This window comes from Otolemur garnettii, unplaced genomic scaffold (genome assembly GCF_000181295.1).
Source record: "Otolemur garnettii isolate 467f Iridium unplaced genomic scaffold, OtoGar3 scaffold00055, whole genome shotgun sequence".
NCBI classification, from domain to species: domain Eukaryota; kingdom Metazoa; phylum Chordata; class Mammalia; order Primates; family Galagidae; genus Otolemur; species Otolemur garnettii.
In genome coordinates this window covers 5,869,949-5,887,708 of record NW_003852450.1, presented here as the reverse complement: position 1 = coordinate 5,887,708, position 17,760 = coordinate 5,869,949, and the positions used below count along the sequence as shown (strand labels likewise).

The window sequence follows — 17,760 nt, the reverse complement described above, 5'->3', positions numbered from 1 at the left end:
ATCTCCCCAAAGTCTGGCTCCCAGGGATACCCAATAAATATTCCTTGAGTAAGGAAGTAAATGAACGAAGTTCAGGTTGCAAGGTGGGAGTCCAGCATAAGCAGAGGGCACTAGACTGGATGGGAGATCTAGGTTCCAGTCCTAGTCCTGCTACAGGGAAATTGTGTGACTTTGAGCTTCTTTTCACATTTTATGCCTTCCTTTTCTTTATCTGAAAAATTAAAATTTTTATGTAGATGATTTCTGAAAATCCCACTTCTATTTTTTCTGTTTTTGAGACAGACTTTCACTTTGTCACCCTTGGTAGAGCCTTATAGCATCATAGCTCACAGCAACCTCAAACTCTTGGGCTCAAGCAATTCCCTTGCCTCAGCCTTCCAAGTAGCTGGGACTACAGACACCAGCCACAATGACTGGCTGTTTTTAGTGATGGTGTCTCGCCCTTGCTCAGGCTGGTCTCGAACCTGTGAGCTCAGGGTAATCCACCTGCCTCAGCCTCCCAGAGTGCTAGGATTACAGGCATGAGCCACTGTGCCCAGCCTGAAAATCCTGCTTCTGAAAATTGACAATTTATAACAGCTATGAGCTATTTAGGTACTATGCTATGTGCTTTCTATATATTACCTCTAACCTACCCAATAACTTATTATCTACATTTTAAAGATGAGAAAATTGAGGATAAGAGATATTAAAGATTTGCCCTGTCATAAAGAAACTGCATGGGACTGAGTGCAGTGGCTGACAGCTGTAATCCAAGCAATTTGGGAGCCTAAGGTGGGAAGATAACTTGAGGCCAGGAGTTTGAGACCAGTCTGAGTAACACAGTAGGACCCCATCTCTATTAAAATGAATAAATAAATAAATAAAAGTAAAGAAAGAAATTAAGCAGAAGATTTAGCATTAGGATCCAGGTTGGGTGGCTCAGCGCCCGTTGCTCAGTGGTTAGGGTGTTGGCCACATACACTGAGGCTGGTGGGTTTGAACCTAGCCTGGGCCTGCTAAACAATGACAACTGCAACAAAAAAATAGCCAGATGTTGTGGTGGGTGCCTGTAGTTCCAGCTACTTGGGAGGCTGAGGCAAGAGAATCCCTTAAGCCCAAGAGTTTGAGGTTGCTGTGAACTGTGATGCAACAGCACTCTACTGAGGGTGACATAATGAGGCTCTGTCTCAAAAAAAAAAAGGAATCAAGGTTGGGGCTATGTGCAGTGGCTCATGCCTGTAATCCTAGCACTCTGTGAGGCCAAGGCCAGAGGATGCTTGCTAAGCAAGATTAAGGCCCTATCTCTACTAAAAATAGAAAAAAACTTGTGGGTGTGGTGGTGCAGACCCATAGAACCAGCTACTTGGGAGGCTGAGGCAAGAGGATTGCTTAGGCCCAAAAGTTTGAGGTTGTTATGAGGCTATGCAGCCATGGCACTCTACCCAGGAAGAGAGTGAGACTCTGTCTCAAAAAAGAAAAAAAAAAAAAGGAATCCAGGTTGGTCAATTTAAAAATAAGTATGCTGGGTGGCACCTGTGGCTCAAGGAGTAGGGTACCAGCCCCATATACTAGAGGTGGTGGGTTCACAACCCAGCCCCGGCCAAAAACTGCAAAAAAAAAAAAAGAAGAAGTATGTCTGGGCCATGTGTGGTAGTTCATGCCTACAATCCTAGCACTCTGGAGGCCAAGATGGGTGGACTGCTTGAGCTCAGGCGTTGGAGACCAGCCTGAGCAAGAGCAAGACCCCATCTCTACTAAAAATAGAAAACCTAGCCAGCATTGTGGTGGGTGCCTATAGTCTCAGCTACTCAGGAGGCTAAGGCAAGAGGATTGCATAAGCTCAAAAGTTTGAGGTTGCTATAAGCTATGATGAGACTACAGAGCTCTACGCAGGGGTGATGAACTAAGACTCTGTCTCAAAACAAACAAACAAACAAAACAAAAAATGCAGTATGTCTAAATGAGTCTCAAGTCTTGACATCAAAGAAATGTCATGTTTAGAGGGACTGTCATTTCCTTTTCTAAAATAGGCCTCTGGTTATTGAAGGTATCTCTGAGGTAGCAGGAGAAATCTGCCTGGAGGTAGATTTCTTGCCTTCAGAAATCTGGCTGGAGATAAAGGCCTTGCTTGTCTCACCTTTGACATAGTCCTGCTCCCTGCCATTCAATTCAGACATCAGTTATGAGTCAGGTGTTACAGTGGGGAGGGTGGATGGGAGAATCATTGTAGAGTAAGAAAGGGTGGAGTAGCTCATGGTGTCCGGGCAGATACATCAGTAACTGTGGGTTGGTGCTCTAAGAGTACCTCAAAGACAGGGTGTGCTGAGTGGCCATTCATCAGAATGGCTTAGGTTCTAACAGGCAAGCTGAGAATCAAATTAAAGATATAATATCCTTCACAGTAGCATCAGAGAAAATAAAATACCTTGGATGTACTTAACAAAGGATGTGAAGGATCTCTACAGAGAAAACTGAAACACTGGGAAAAGAAATAGCAAAGGATGTTAACTTATGGAAGAAGATACCATGCTCATGACTGGGAAGAGTCAACATTGTTAAAATGTCTATACTACCCAAAGCAATCTATAAATTTAATAACCCCCATAAAAATATTAATGTTATACTTTGAAGATCTTGAAAAAATAGTTCTATGTTTCATATGGAACAAGGAAAAAACTTGAATAGCCAACACAATTCTATGAAATAAGAAAAAATCTAGAGGTATCACATTATCCGATTTGAGGTTATACTATAATCTACAGTGATCAAAACAGCATGGTATCGGCATAAAAACAGAGACATAATACATGGAATAGAACAGAGAACCTAGAGGGAAAACCAGCTTCCTGTTGCCATCTGTCCTTTGATAAAGCAAACAAAAGCATACACTGGGGAAAGAATCCCTATTTAATAAATGGTACTGGAAGAATTGGTTAGCCATAAGTAAGAGACTGAAACTAGGTCCACACTTCTTGCCACTTATAAAACTTATCTCATAATGTATAAAAGATTTAAATCCAAGATGCAGAACTATAAAAACTCTACAAGAAAGTGTGGGGAAAAACTCTGAATCTTATCAGCCTAGGGAAAGAACTTATGAAGAAGTCCCTATTGGCAACCACAGCAACAACAAAAATAAATAAACGGGACCTAGTCAAGTTAAAAAGTTTCTGCACAGTTAAGGACATGATCAACAAAATAAAAAGACAGCCTTCAGAATGGGAGAAGATATTTGCATGGTGCAAATCTGACAAAGGGCTAATAACCAGAATCTACAACAACTCAAGAAAATCAATAAGAAAAGAGCAGACAACCCCATTAAAAACTGGGCAAGACACATGAACAGAATCTTTTCTCACAAGGACAGATAAATGGCTAACAACATGAAAAAATGCCCATTATCCCTAATCATTAGAGAAATGCAAACCAAAACCACTTTGAGATATCACCCAACCCTAAAGAGAATGTCCCACATCACAAGGGTCCAAAGTAGCAGATGCTGGCATGGGTACAAACAGGAGGGAACACTCATGAAGTGCTGGCAGCCTTTATGGAAGGAAGTATGGAGAATCATCAAAAAACTAAGAGTAGACCTTCTGTTTGATTCTGTGATTCCACTACTAGGTATCTACTCAAAAGGAAAAATGTCATTTTTACCATAGAGATATTGAATGTTTATAGCATCTCAATTCACAATCAAAAAGATGTGGAAACAATCCAAGTAGCCAACAACCCATGAATGAATCAATAAACTGTGGTATATGCATATCATGGAATACTATTCAGCCATAAAAATATGGAGATTTTATATCTTTTGTAACAACCTGGAAGGATTTGGAGAATATTTTCTAAGTATTACAAAAATGGAAAAATAAGCAACCCATGTGCTTAATACTAAATTGAAACTAGTAGATTAACAACTATGGGCCCATCTGAGAGAAAAACTTAATTCAAAGAAGTGGGGCGTGGAGGAGGAGGTTTGGTAAATTCTCACCCAACAGGTACAAGGCATGGGTATGTGGCACACTTCCTAGGTGAGTGACACAAGTCCAACTTGGACTTTATTTTACAAATGCAAATAATGTAACCTAATCTATATACCCTCGTGCTGATCTGGAAAAAAAGAAAGGAATGACTTAGGGTCTCATTTCAAATGCATATGCCTGGACCTCACCTCAAACTATTAAGCCAGAATCCCAGGGAGAGTCTGCTTAATCTGAGTTTCATCAAACTCACCAAGTGAGTTGAATTACTATCCTAAGAATCCCTTGGTATGTAGGGACGTGAATACCAGATGAAGATTTTTAATGAGTGCCACAGGCAATGGGAAGCCACTGAAGTCTTTTAAAACAGAAAAAGAAGGGCAATACTATTTGGAGAAAAAGAAATCAAAACTGAAGAAGAAGGGAGAAAAGTATCTTGATTTGTTATATGTTGAGACTGAAATACCAGCAAAATATTTCCAAGACGTCCAGCTCTCAACTGGAAAAAAAGAAAAAAGAGTTGGGATGTCAGTACTAAATGTGGGACTAGAGATGAAGGTTTGAGATTTATTTTTATCAGAAGATGCAAATTCAAATATCTCCTGGATTGAGGCAGGTAATGCAAATGAGGATTATGCGTAACAACAACAAAATATAAAAAACAGCAAACACCCATAATAAATGGTAACTACACTTGACCTCAACAGAGACATGAAAAGGATAGTACAAACTATGGTGAAATGGCAGACATATGCCTTATCTCAGAGGCCAGTCATTGCCAAACAGCAGTGTGAGACCAGTGTTAACAGATATTCTGGTTTTTAAAGAGAAATCATAATTCTCATTTTTTTTAAATTTTGACACTGCTAATAGTAAAATGTTGGCAACTAATTTTTAAAATGCTTATATGCTATGCACACATATAGGGCCAACCACATATGTATATCTATGGTCAGCTCTGCCTAGAGGCTTCCAAATTGTGACTTCTGAGCTACATGGATGGGATCAGGAGAGAGGGTTGAGCAAGTGGAGAAGCCATCCAGAGGCTGCACTGGGGAGAACCACAATTCTTCCCATGTTGGCAGGCTTGCCTGTGGGGGAACTCAAGGTAGAAAGAGGCCCTGATTTTTCTGGCCACTGACATCTGGTGGGTTCCCATATTGGTGGCAGCAGGTGAATCCTACACCTGCCACAGGTATTCTTCTCATCACCTAAAAGTCATGTGGGTAGCCACTGTGGTCCTAATACTTTTCAGGTTAGATGCCATCTCGAGGAGGGACCTGAAGCCTTCACCCTGTCTCCCTCTGTGGCTGTTTTCACCCCCTTCTGTGACCCCATACTTAGGAATGTCCAAGTCCTGGCTGGACAGGCATCTTGTTTAACACATCCTAGATGCCCATTTTTGTATCAGGAAGTTCTGCTGCCGAATTTAAACCTTTTAAAACTGAATCTTCTTTTTTTTTTTTTGAGACAGTTTCACTATGTTGCCCTTGGTAGAGTGCTGTGGTGTCACAGCTCACAGCAGCCTCAAACTCTTGGGCTTAAGTGATTCTCTTACCTCAGCCTCCCAAGTAGTGGGGACTACAGGAGCCCACACAACGCCCGGCTATTATTTTTGGTGGTGGTGTTGTCGTTGTTGTTTAGCAGGCCCAGGCTGGGTTTGAACCCACCAGCACTGGGGGCATGAGGCTGGGGCTCTAATCACTGAGCTACAGGCCCCGAGCCACAACTGAATCCTCTTTTGCTTCTTCTGTATTCAGAGCAAGTAGTGAAATGTGTTACTGTTTAGACTTTCTCCAGCCCTCAATAGTTTCTCATAAAGGGTCCTTAGGGACTTAAAAATCCTTATGACACACAGATTAGAAATTTCTTTGCTTATTTATACTTTACCAAACGTTTTTTAGTCTCCATAGATCAGGCGTCCTCAAACTACAGTCCGCAGGCCACATGCAGCCCGCTTAGGACATTTATCCAGCCCACCGGGTGTTTTTGCCACTGCTGCCTGTCCTGCTTAGCAGCTGACTCGTCCCAGGGTCTGCAGTCTGGCCCTCCAACGGTCTGAGGGACAGTGAACTGGCCCCCTGTTTACAAAGTTTGAGGACCCCTGCCATAGATAGTCTTCCACTTACCCTCAACCCTAATCATCTTCATACTATCTTAGTACCCTGCTTGCAGTTTACTTTGGGATGGGAGGAAGGGGTTAGACACAAATTTTTAAAATAGCTAACTAACATTTTTACTTTCCTGCTATACTCACTTGTAGGTTCTAGAGACAAAGTCATTTTCTTCTGTTCTTGATTTTTCTTTCTGATCTAAGAAATAACTCCCAGATGCAGCGCCTGTGGCTCAAGTGGCTAAAGCACCAGCCATATACACCTAAGGTGGTGGGTTTGAATCCAGCCCGGCCCGCCAAAACAACAATGACGACTGCAACTAAAAAATAGCCAGGCGTCGTGGTGGGCACCTGTAGTCCCAGCTACTTGGGAGGTGGAGGCAGGAGACTCTCTTGAGCCCAGGAGTTGGAGGTTGCTGTGAGCTGTGACGCCAGAGCACTCACTACACAGGGCGATAGCTCGAGGCTCTGTCTCAAAAAAAAAAAGAAAAAGAAAAAGAAATAACTCCCAGACCGGCTGGCCTAGAGCTGACCTTGAAAGGTACAACTTTGTGAGAAAATAATAGGGAAGCCTAAAAGATGTCCTAGACATTATCCAATGACGCTTTCAAAGAGTTATGAATATATTTAGCAGTATTTCCACCCTGATTAGGAAGTAAGGAAGAGTCATGTAGTCTCCCTGGGTGGTATTTCTTATCAACCAGGCAGCACAGCAAAGTTGTCACCAGTGAGGTCTGTAAAGAAGAAAGATCAAATTAGCATTTGCCCCAGTCATGCTCAGACACCCTGTGCCAAAATGTACATCCCACCAAAACACCCACATTTCACAAAATGACCTTCTCCAACAGATAACATCGTAAGTGCTTATTGACATCTGCTGACACATATGTGTATTCCCTCCTGTCCACAAACATCAGAGCGCACACACATATTTAAGTACATATGCTCTCTCAAATATACATACTGCCCTCCCTACACATTTACACAACAGAAAATACACACTGCATAGCGTAGGATGAGATGATATTATCCTCCCAGAATATCTGAACCCAGCCTCTGCCTGCAAATCAGCTTCACTCAACCTCAAGTTTCTACTTGTGGTCAGAAATTTGAGAGGCAATCAAGCCAAGTTCCCTCAGGCCCAACAGGGCACTGGGAAAGATAGAAATCGGGTGCAATGGCCTCATTGTTCCTGATTGGAAAGTGGAGAGCAACGCCTGTGGCTAACCCCACAGACAGGAAAAGCACAGAGGCCTGAGGAGAAAGGCCCACTTCGGGGTGGGAATTTGTTCTGAGGAGAGCAGCTTGGAATGCCTGTGGGTCACTCTAGAGGTGACGGTAGGCCATGGAAGTGGGTGAGATGGGCAACCAGGGAGAGAAGAGCCAGTGGGTCTGTGGATACACAGCACAGAATTCCCTGGCCCAGATGAGGCTTAAACTGAAGCCCATCCTCATTCTCACCACCACAATGCCCCCTCTTCAGCAGGAGGAGTCCCAGGTCAGCAACGTGAATCAGCATTTAAAGTTTAAAAATCAGCTTGGTGCCCGTAGCTCAGCAGCTAGGACACCAGTCACATATACCAGAGCTGGTGGGTTCAAATCCAGCCCGGGCTGCCAAACAACAATGACAACTGCAACCCAAAAATGGCCAGGTGTGGGTGGCTCTCGGCTATGCGGGAGACTGAGGCAAGAGAATCACTTAAGCCCAAGAGTTTGAGGTTGCTGTGAGCTATGATGCCATGGCACTCTACCAAGGGAGACATAGTGAGACTCTGTCTCAAAAAAAAGTTTAAAACTAAACTCAAGGCCCTTGGGGTGGGGATGAAGTGAGGAGAAGAATGAGGAGAAAAGAGAAAGAGGAGTGGGAAGAGGAGGAGGAGAAGCAGGAAAAGAGGTTGAGAGGGCCCTTCTCGCCTTACCCTGATGTTCAAACTACACTTTGTTTATACCAAAAGTGGGGGGACAACGTGTGCAAAGAGCAATATACAAAGGGAAAAAGTAGGAGTGAAATCTTGACTTTTGAGTTTTTAAGGATTCTGGTCCTGGCACTTTAAGGGCAGTTTCAGGAAATACCAAAATAATTGAGACTGCTGTAATGTATTTGGCTTTAAGAAATTGATTTGAGGCGGCGCCTGTGGCTCAAAGGAGTAGGGCGCTGGTCCCATATGCCAGAGGTGGCGGGTTCAAACCCAGCCCCGGCCAAAAACTGCAAAAAAAAAAAAAAAAAAAGAAATTGATTTGAGGCTGGTTGCAGTGGCTCACACCTGTAATCCTAGCATCCTGGGAGGCAGAGGCAGGTGGATTGCCTGAGCTCAGGAGTTTGGGACCAGCCTAAGCAAGAGTGAGATCTTGTCTCTACAAATAGAAAAACTAGCCGGGCATTGTACTGGGTGCCTGCAGTCCCAGATACCTGGGAGTCTGAGGCAAGAGGATCGCTTGAGCCCAACAGTTTGAGGTTGCTGTGAGCTATGATGCCATAGCACTCTATTGAAGGCAACAAAGTGAGATTCTGTCTCAAAAACAAAACAAAAAAAAAAAGAAATTGATTTGAGAACCTAAATCCTGAGCTGGATACAATTATACTATATATTGACTTGGGAACTTTGAATGTGGGATAAATTAAGCTTCCTATCCTCGGTGTTGTATATACAAAGAAACAGGGATGAGAAAGCAGGGGAACTGCTTCTGGTTCTGTGGATCATCTCTGTGCTAAACGAAGTTCACAAACTAATCACCAGTGCAGAAGCGAAGACACACCCTGGGCAACGGAGGAGACAAGGGCTTACAGCCTCCCTGCTCCTGTCCATTCAGTGCATTGTCATCTCTAATGACAGCTTGGTGGGACTGTGGACCAGCAGCCTAGGGGCCCCACAGTCTAATGAAAAGAGCATCATACTTGAAGTCTATAAATTTGGTTTCAATCCTGGCTCTACTGAGAACTCATTCTGTGGTCTGGTGAGTGATATAAAAACTATGTAAGGACAGACCTTTAAGCCAAAAAAACAGACATGGTCTGTCAAAAATTTTTTTCATTAATTCTGATTATAGGGGATGTAAGGCTCGTAACACCATAGCCCTGCCAAAGACACACCCAGGAGGATGGAAAATGTTTTCAGATTTAGGTGCTAAATGACCCTGCACAGCTATCTTATACCTGACCTATTTCTCTGACTTCCTTGGTGGTTGATCTTGGTCAATTCCGGACTTACTGACACCTGATCTCTTTGGTTTGATGCATTTCTGGGTTTATCTTCATTCCAGGGTCAACCTTGTTTCCTGTAACAAAAAATTTGTCTTGTTAATGAGAATAGTCTCATCTGGTCTGATCCGGTAAAGGGAAGGAACCAGTGAAGGGGGTCATAGAAGAGATGTGTTTAATGCCAAAATATCAGAATTCCAGGGCATTTTGATTAGTTATATGAAATAGTAAAGCAGACTATTTGAAATCTGAGTTGTCCTAGAAATATGGGACATATGACCAGTTTTCAAATAAACTGCAAACTGCTGAGATGTCTGTCTCTAAAATGATTCCTAACGATACCAAATAGATTATAAATGCCAGTGAATGGCTCAGTGCCCATAGCTAAGTGGTTAGGGCACTGGCCACATACACTGGGGCTGGCAGGTTTGAATCCTGCACAGGCTTGCTAAACAATAATGACAACTACAAAAAAGAAATAAAATAGCTGGGCATTGTGGTAGATGCCTGTAGTCCCAGCTACTTGGGAGGCTGAGGTAAGAGAATCGCTTAAGCCCAGGAATTTGAGGTTGCTGTGAACTATGACGCCATGGCACTCTAACGAGGGGTAACATAGTGAGACACTATCTCAAAAAAAAAAAAATGCCAGTGAATGGTATAGATGATGTTAATTTAGCATTGGGAGAATGGTTGGCATAGGTTTCCAAGATGGAAGACCAAGCTTAAGCTGTGCCTTCAGAAGTGTGAGAGATTTGAGAGAAGTGGGAAGGAGGTAGTGAGCTGTCCAGGAAATAAGGACATACGCCATAGACATGCATGAAAAGGGCCCATGTTCCAGGGCAGAGATGGGGATCATGGGCAAAATGTTGAGATATATGGGCTGTGGGGCTGCTGCAATACTTAGAGGACAGTGAGGAGAGTGACCCTGGAGTGCGAAGAGTCTGAAACCTAAGAAATGAGGTGGGGCTAATTATAAAGGTCTTAACTGTTAGGCAAAAATTCTAGACTTAATCTAAAACTTCTAGCCAAATAGGGAAGTGAAGGTTTCACAATGACCTGAGAAAGAGGAGAGCAAGTGAGTGTAGTTCTTTAGGAAGGCAACTCCACTAGCAGTGGGAAGGGTGGGTGGTTTGGTCATGGGATTGACAGAGTCCATTTCAACTCTATAGATACAAAGCAACAGGTTTGGGGACTGTATCTCAGGAGCAAAGTACTGAGTTTTCTGGGTGGAGTGTCTGGGACAATGATGGTATCTCTGACAGAAATGAAGATCAAGGGAGCTGGCTTTGGAAAAGACAATGGGTTTAGGCTGACATTGAGGCAGTGGCTGGACATCCAAGGGAAGGGACAGAGCAGCTGAGAAGAGGAGCAGGATGGGAGGACGCCAGGACAGACTATGCAGATGAGAGGCCCATTGTAAAAAGGAAACCTTCAGAATGGACTACATGAAAGAATCTGAGAAAGGAAGTGCAAAGATGGAAGAGGGGTGAGGGGACATAGTGTGGGGAGCGAAGGGTGTGTGTGTTTTCTGGGGGGGACAGGAAGGTATTCATGGCTGGCATAGTCAGGAGAGAAGGCAGAGAAACCTGGGGCAGAGTGTCAAGGAGGACAGAGAGACTTCTTCCAGAAGGTGGTCATGGGGGCCCAGATTTCAAGGAAAATAGGAATTTACACAGACCATTGGTTTGAGTCATTCAACTAACACAGGGCCTCTGTATGTGCCAGACCCTGTGCTACCAAGTCATCTACCAAGTGCCTGTGATGGTGCTAGGTCCTAAGTGTAGAAAGGGGAGACTGAGGCTGGACTTCCCCCCCTGAGGAGCCTGTATTTACAGAAGCTTCCACCCACCTTGAAGGAGGGAATAGGACTGGGGGAGGGAGGGAGTGAATGGAAAAATATGTACAGTTGAGAGCAGACCACTAATTCAAAAAAGTTGGCACTTAAAGGAAAAGGAGGACTAGAAAAATAACTTCAGGGGGACAGAGTATTCCTATAACACTCTTCCCCCACCAAATAGGTGAGACGAGTATTTCTAAGCAAGGGAAAAGAAAGGCATTGCTATAGGAAGAGCATTAAGTGATTGGGGGAGGTGGGATTATTATTATGGAAATAAATAGGAGACTTAGCCCCCATTTCCAAACAGCCAAGAGAAACTCATTCTGACTAGTTAAGAATCATGACAAAGAGGTAAAATGGTGACAGAGCGTCCTGGTGAGTAGTTCTGACAGTGTGTGGCTGAAAAATGCAGTGGGAGTTAGAAAAAGGGGACCGGTTAGGATAGGCGATACCGGCAAGGCTTCTCGGAGGAGGTGACCTTTAACCTCGAAGGATGGGGAGAGAGGCAAAGGGGCCTGCCCAGTATAGAGCACTCTCCGGCCCGGACCTCCGCCCAAAGTTCTCTGCCCGCCTCGCTCGGCTCTGAAGCGGGGCGCAGGTTCCCATCACTGACGTCAGCGTGCGATGACCTCAGCGCCCAGGAGGCGGTGGCTGCGGCTTCAACCCGGACCCGCACGGGAGGGAGAGGGGGAGGTCGGAGCACCGACGCGCTGGGCGGGGAGGGGCGGAGCTGGCCGGCCCCCATCCGCTGGCCACGGCCAATGGGCGCCGCCGCTGGCTCTCCGCCCCCACTTCAACCAAGAATGAAAGGCGCTGCCGGGGGAAAGTCCGGGCAGAGCCGGAGCGGCGGCCAGACAGGAAAGGGCTTGCAGAGCTGCACATCCCACCAGAGACCTGTCTCTGTTCCCCGCCGCCACCGCTCCCTGAGCCACGACATGAACCACGCGAAGGGAACAGACATGCTCCCAGAGATCGCCGCTGCCGTGGGCTTCCTTTCTAGCCTACTGAGAACTCGGGGCTGTGTGAGCGAGCAGAGACTTAAGGTTTTCAGCGGGGCGCTCCAGGAGGCACTAACAGGTGAGCACAGGCCAAGGGACCTGGCACCACGGAGGTTTAGTTCCCACCTCCGCCCCCCACTCCGCCAGGACCGTCTTTTCTCTACTTTGGGGCAGAGTCGCCCACGCAAGCTGCCTCGGGACTCGATTGCCTCCTCCGATCCCCAGGGCGGCACGCAGATCACGTCTCCTCTCCCCGGCCTTGCACTCTTGTCTTGGGCCTTGGAGGTTCTTGTTGGGAGCGTCCCTCCACTTTCCGGAGGGCGCAACCCCTTGTCCTGGAGTGCCATTTCGAGTCCCCGGCTATGTCCCGCAAGAGCGGCCACCTCCTGATCTGAGTGCGGTCTCCTCTACCTCGTTGGACCCTTGGGATCTTGAGACCCTCAAGGGATGTTGTGGGCGACAAAGCTTTGCGGGCCGAGAGGTCCCTCCGGAGAAATAAGGCGCACTTGAGTCTTCGCCACAACTTGGGAGTCCCAAGGTGGTTCTTCAGCCGTTCGGGGCTGCGCTGAGCCTGGGGCAGTCTGCCAGTTGCTAACTTTCTCCAAGTTGGAATCTGGGCCCCCTTTGTGTTCTCTTTGGTCCCCCTTAGCCATCTGCCACCTATTGTGATGTGAAAGACAGCCTGGTGGCTGGTAACCGTGCGCTGCGGGCGTGTGTTGGGGGGCGGGGTGGGGGATGGGTCGTGAGCCTGGGAGGGTGACGAGATAAGCACCTCTCCAGCCGGCCGGGCAGAGCCCTGGCTCTCAGCCGTTTCTAGTTGGTTGCTGGCGGTCTTGGAAAGCGATAGTCATCTCTGAACGTGCCCTCACAGATCCTGCTTTCTGAGGAAAACAGATGTTTCATCAAAACAATCCGGTTTTTACTCCGTTAGCCGGAGCTCTGACTCTTCTGAAAGAGGCAGAGTGGGGGCACTGGGCACAGGGTGGAAGGCCTAGTGGCTTGCTGTGGACCTAGCAATGTTGGCTGCCTTCATGGCTTTAAAACGTCAGCTCACAGGTCTCCAGAGGCCTTGCCTGGACATGCCAGCCCCAGTCACACCCTTCCCTCCTTATAACCAGGATGTGCCAAAAGCAGTACACTGACCACTACTGCCAGTACACACACACCCCTCTCCTGGAAGTAGGGGGGTGGGTCTCCCCAAGCTCTCCTAAAATTTTCTCTGCTAAGTGGCAGGAGGGTCCTGTATCTGAGTAGACTTCACCTCCCTTAGTTAAAATTACTGGGCCCCTTATTCTCCTCCTAATCTTTCACCCTCATCTGTGCCTTGTCGTAGTAGTATCCATGGCCCAGCTGCTTTAACCAGGACATCTGCCCTTTGTCCTGTCTCCACAGAGCACTACAAACACCACTGGTTTCCTGAAAAGCCATCCAAGGGGTCTGGCTACCGCTGCATCCGCATCAACCACAAGATGGATCCCATCATCAGCAAGGTGGCCAGCCAGATCGGACTCAGCCAGCCCCAGCTGCACCGGCTGCTGCCCAGCGAGCTGACCCTGTGGGTGGACCCCTATGAGGTGTCCTACCGCATTGGGGAGGATGGCTCCATCTGTGTCTTGTACGAGGAGGCCCCAGTGGCTGCCTCCTATGGGCTCCTCACCTGCAAGAACCAAATGCTGCTGGGCCGGAGCAGCCCCTCAAAGAACTACGTGATGGCAGTCTCCAGTTAGAGCTCCTGCTGCCCCCACCCTGGCACTCTACTGTACTCATCCTGCCGTGACAACAGACCACCACATACCTCAACCTGGGGAACTATTTTTAAATGAAGAGCTATTTATATATATTATTATTATTTTTTAAGAAAAGAGGAGAAAAAAAAAAACCAAAAGATTTTTTTTTTACGAAAAAAATCCTTAAAGGGAGCTGCTTGGTGGCCTCCCCAGGTGCCTTTGGAGAGAACTGTTGTGGGCTTGAGTCCGAGAGCTGGTGTCTGCCTATGGTGGGTGGGAGGGAAGCAGAGAGGGGTTAGGCCTAGCCAAGGTGAGGTGAGAAGCTTGGCTGGCACCCCAGAGAGATGTGAGAGGGAGCAAGCTAGGTTAGCAACTGTGAATGAGAGAGGTCAGCTCTGCCCAGGGGGGAGAAGAGAGGCTGAGTCCAAACCTCTCTTTCTCCCCACCTAGGACACCTGGCATCCCTGGTTCCTCTCTTACTCAGGGGCATTCAATCCTGGACTTAAATAATACTTTTGTTACCTAATCTTCTCTTTTATTTTTCTAATGAGATCCTGGTCAGAGAGTGACAAGACCTCTCCTAATTCCTTCTGTCCTAAGCAGCTTTTCCTGAAATCATGACTTGTTTCTAATGCTACCCTCAGGGGCCTGTAGGTGTTGCTTCCCAGCCAGGAATCTAAAGCTGTTTTTTCTTTTCTTTTTTTTTTTTTTTTTTTTTTTTTTTGAGGGTGTGGGGTAAGGAAGGGGTTGGAGATTATTGGCCTCAGAACTGAAGGAAACCGCACAAAGCCTTTGCTTTGCTATGTGCTGCTTTGCGTGTTATGTGTGGCAAATGATTTGGGAGTGATTTGCAATGGAATTTTGGGACCCAAAGAGTATCCACTTGGGGATGATTTTGGCCAAAACTCTTCTTTTTGGAACCACATGAAAGTCTCGATGCTGCTGCATTATCCCTTTGAAAGGTGGCTCAAAAGCTATAGGGAACTCCAGGTCCTTTATTACTGCCTTCTTTTCAAAAGCACAACACTCCTCTCTAATCCCCTCTCCTTTTCCCATCTGATTGGGTCATGGAGCTATTTTCTAGTTAGTTCTCAGTCACTGTGCAATATGCCCCGTGGATTCCAGGGGTGTCTGGAGGAGAATTGACTCTCAGAACCTCCTGGTGCCCTGGTGGGCTTAGGGAACCATCTCTCCTGCTCTCCTTGGGATTATGGCTGACTGATTGGCAGGTATTCCTTGGCAGAATGGGAGAGTGAATGCCCCAAATTCTGTAAGACTACTTGGTATTCTTACAGGGCTGACACTAAAAGCCAAACTTTGGGTGCTGTTTTTTTCTCCTTGGTGCTCAGAGCACCAGTGGGAGAGGTTGCTGTTTCTATACAATCCAAATTTGTCTGTTGACTTGTGCAATATTTACTGTTGTGGGTTGGAGAAAAATGGAAACCTACACTGGGAAGAAAAATGCTTCCTTCAGTTCTTCAGTGACATTGGTAGTGGTCCTCAGAAGGCCTCAAGTTTCCCAAACTGAATCACCTAAAGGACAGAGCTAGCGCATCTGGTCAACCTGGCTTCCCTCCTGCTGTTGCCCCTTAATGAGGAGTCTTTCCCTTCACCCACTTCCTCTGCACCCAAGTCCCCCTTCCTATAATTCAATTTTGATTCAAAGGTGCTATTTACCAAACACTCTCCCTACCTATTCCCCCCAATTCTGCCTCCTTTTCAACTTTCCAGATTTCATGCTGCCTTCCCAGACCCTGTTCCCAGCTTTCATTGCTTTATAATTAACGTTGGGCCCACAGACCCAAGAGCTAACGTTCTGGTCTGTGAGTTGAAACAAAGCTGTGAATCACTGCAGGTTATGTTCTTGCATCTGGTCTGCAAACAGGTCCCTGCATTTTTAGAAGCAGCGTCATGGTCTCATGCTTAATCTTTTCTCTCTTCTCTTTTTGATGTTCACTTTAAAAACAACTCCCGACCCCCAGAGCTGGACTGTTGAGCAGGCCTGTCTCTCCTATTAAGTAAAAATAAACAATAGTACGTTTGTAAGCTATTCTGACAGAAAAGGCAAAGGTTACTAATTGTATAATAGTGTTTTTATATGGAAGAATGTACAGCTTATAGACAAATGTATACCTTTTTTTTTTTGTTATTTTAATAAAAATGTAGCAGATGAACTCTGTGTGGTGTAGAGAAGATAAAATTTCCACATTGCTAATTCACATTTCCCTCTCAGATCCACGTTCTTTCTTTGCATTTCATAGTATTTCTCTACAGTTGTATTTAAACAACCTGTAGCATGTGGGTGGTACAAAAGAAAAATCTAGTTGTGTGGTTGAGCCATTTCCAAGCATCCACTTTTACCAAGGAAACAGCTCCTCAGCTTCCTGCTTTAATGCATATTCTAACAGTTTCCTATGAAAGTGCTAGAAATAACAGGGTTCTTTTAGTCTGAACATTACTTAGTCTAGCCAGGCCTCCATCTTATGTATCCTGTTCTTGGTGGTCCTTAGCTTTGACTCATTCATTCATTTATTTATTGTGACTAATAAGAGCTAGGTACTGAACATATTAAAAATAAGTAAGACAGCCGCTCCCAGATGAGGGGTGGTAAGCAAGGGATAATGAACCCCTTTCTAGGCTGGGGCAGGATTGATTGCAATTCCTACTAAGGGCTCTCTTGTCATCTCTGGGGCTGCCTTTGCTACTTGTCTTACTGGACAAAAGACACTGGGCCTCAGGATCTATGCATTAGAGCTGAATACCATTGCCACAAGTCAGCTAAAGAGCAGATACTTCTGACAGCAAACACTGATGTTAGAGCTGGAGGTTTAATTCTAATTTATAATCTTTTAGCTATTTGTGAAATGAGAACAGTCTGTATTATCCATGACTTTTGGGCTCTTTCCATGAAGTCTTTATGTAGGCTCAGCTGTTCCTACTGAGATCACAACTACATTTTTGAGCTAGACTAATTTTTTTTTCTTTAAACTAAATTTTAAGCATGTTAACTCATACATGGTGGCACACATTCATGTGTGCACACACACTTCATTTCCTATCTCCATGACCTTTATCAACAAAAGTGCAGTTTGTTCTAGAGGTAATCCAGGGAGGTGGTATGTGGCATGCTTGTATTGCCTGAGAAGGGTAGGAAAGCTAGGGATGGGGATAGAGGAGGCCAAGTTATCTGTATCAGAAATAGAATTTGGAGGGCAGTGCCTGTGGCTCAAAGGAGTAGGGCGCCAGCCCTATATACTGGAGGTGGCGGGTTTAAACCCAGCCCTGGCCAAAAAACTGCAATAATAATAATAATAATTAATAAATAAATAGAATTTGGTTATTGAGACCCACTTGTATCAAGGGGTTGTTATTTAAAGGAATAGTCCCATTTTCATTTGTAGCAATGTCCCAGGCACCTTTTTAAAAGGACCTACTCTTTTAGATGTACGGACAGGTTGGAGTTATGCTATATTCTAATTGTATGGCTGGGCCATTTATAAGCATCCCCTCTTTCCTAGGAAGCAGCTCCTTAGTTTACCCCTTTCATGCATATTCTAACAGTTTACTGTGAAAGTGCTAAAAATAACAAAGTTCTTTTGCTTGAAGACTAGCAGTTGGTGGCTTTCCCATTTTCAGGGACTAGGCATTGCTTGGTCCTTTCTGCTTCCAGCTTCCCCGCTTGGTAAACAGTGCTAGCCTAGGAGACCTGTGTGTGGTCAGCTGTTTTTGGATGATAACACACCTCCCCGGAGTGTGTAGACCCGGCCCTGTGAGCTGCTGATTAAGAGTCCATTCTGGATCCTGATAAGGAGTTTTTGGTGGGCGAGTCCTTAATGCCCAGCAAACAAGTCCCAGGAGGAAGAATTTCACTTCTGTGAGTCTGACATCTGCTCTTATAGCAATCTTTTTTTTTTTTTTTTT

At 45.5% G+C, this 17,760-nt stretch overlaps 1 protein-coding gene across 1 annotated transcript; it reads left to right on the top strand.

Moving 5' to 3' along the window:
* Positions 1-11,924: 11,924 nt before the first annotated feature.
* On the top strand, positions 11,925-16,013 carry BTG2 (BTG anti-proliferation factor 2). Its single transcript, XM_003792255.3, has 2 exons — positions 11,925-12,191; positions 13,505-16,013. Exons 1-2 carry the CDS (start codon positions 12,050-12,052, stop codon positions 13,837-13,839), a joined length of 477 nt encoding a protein of 158 aa, XP_003792303.1. The 5' UTR covers positions 11,925-12,049; the 3' UTR covers positions 13,840-16,013.
* The last annotated feature ends 1,747 nt before the right edge of the window (positions 16,014-17,760 follow it).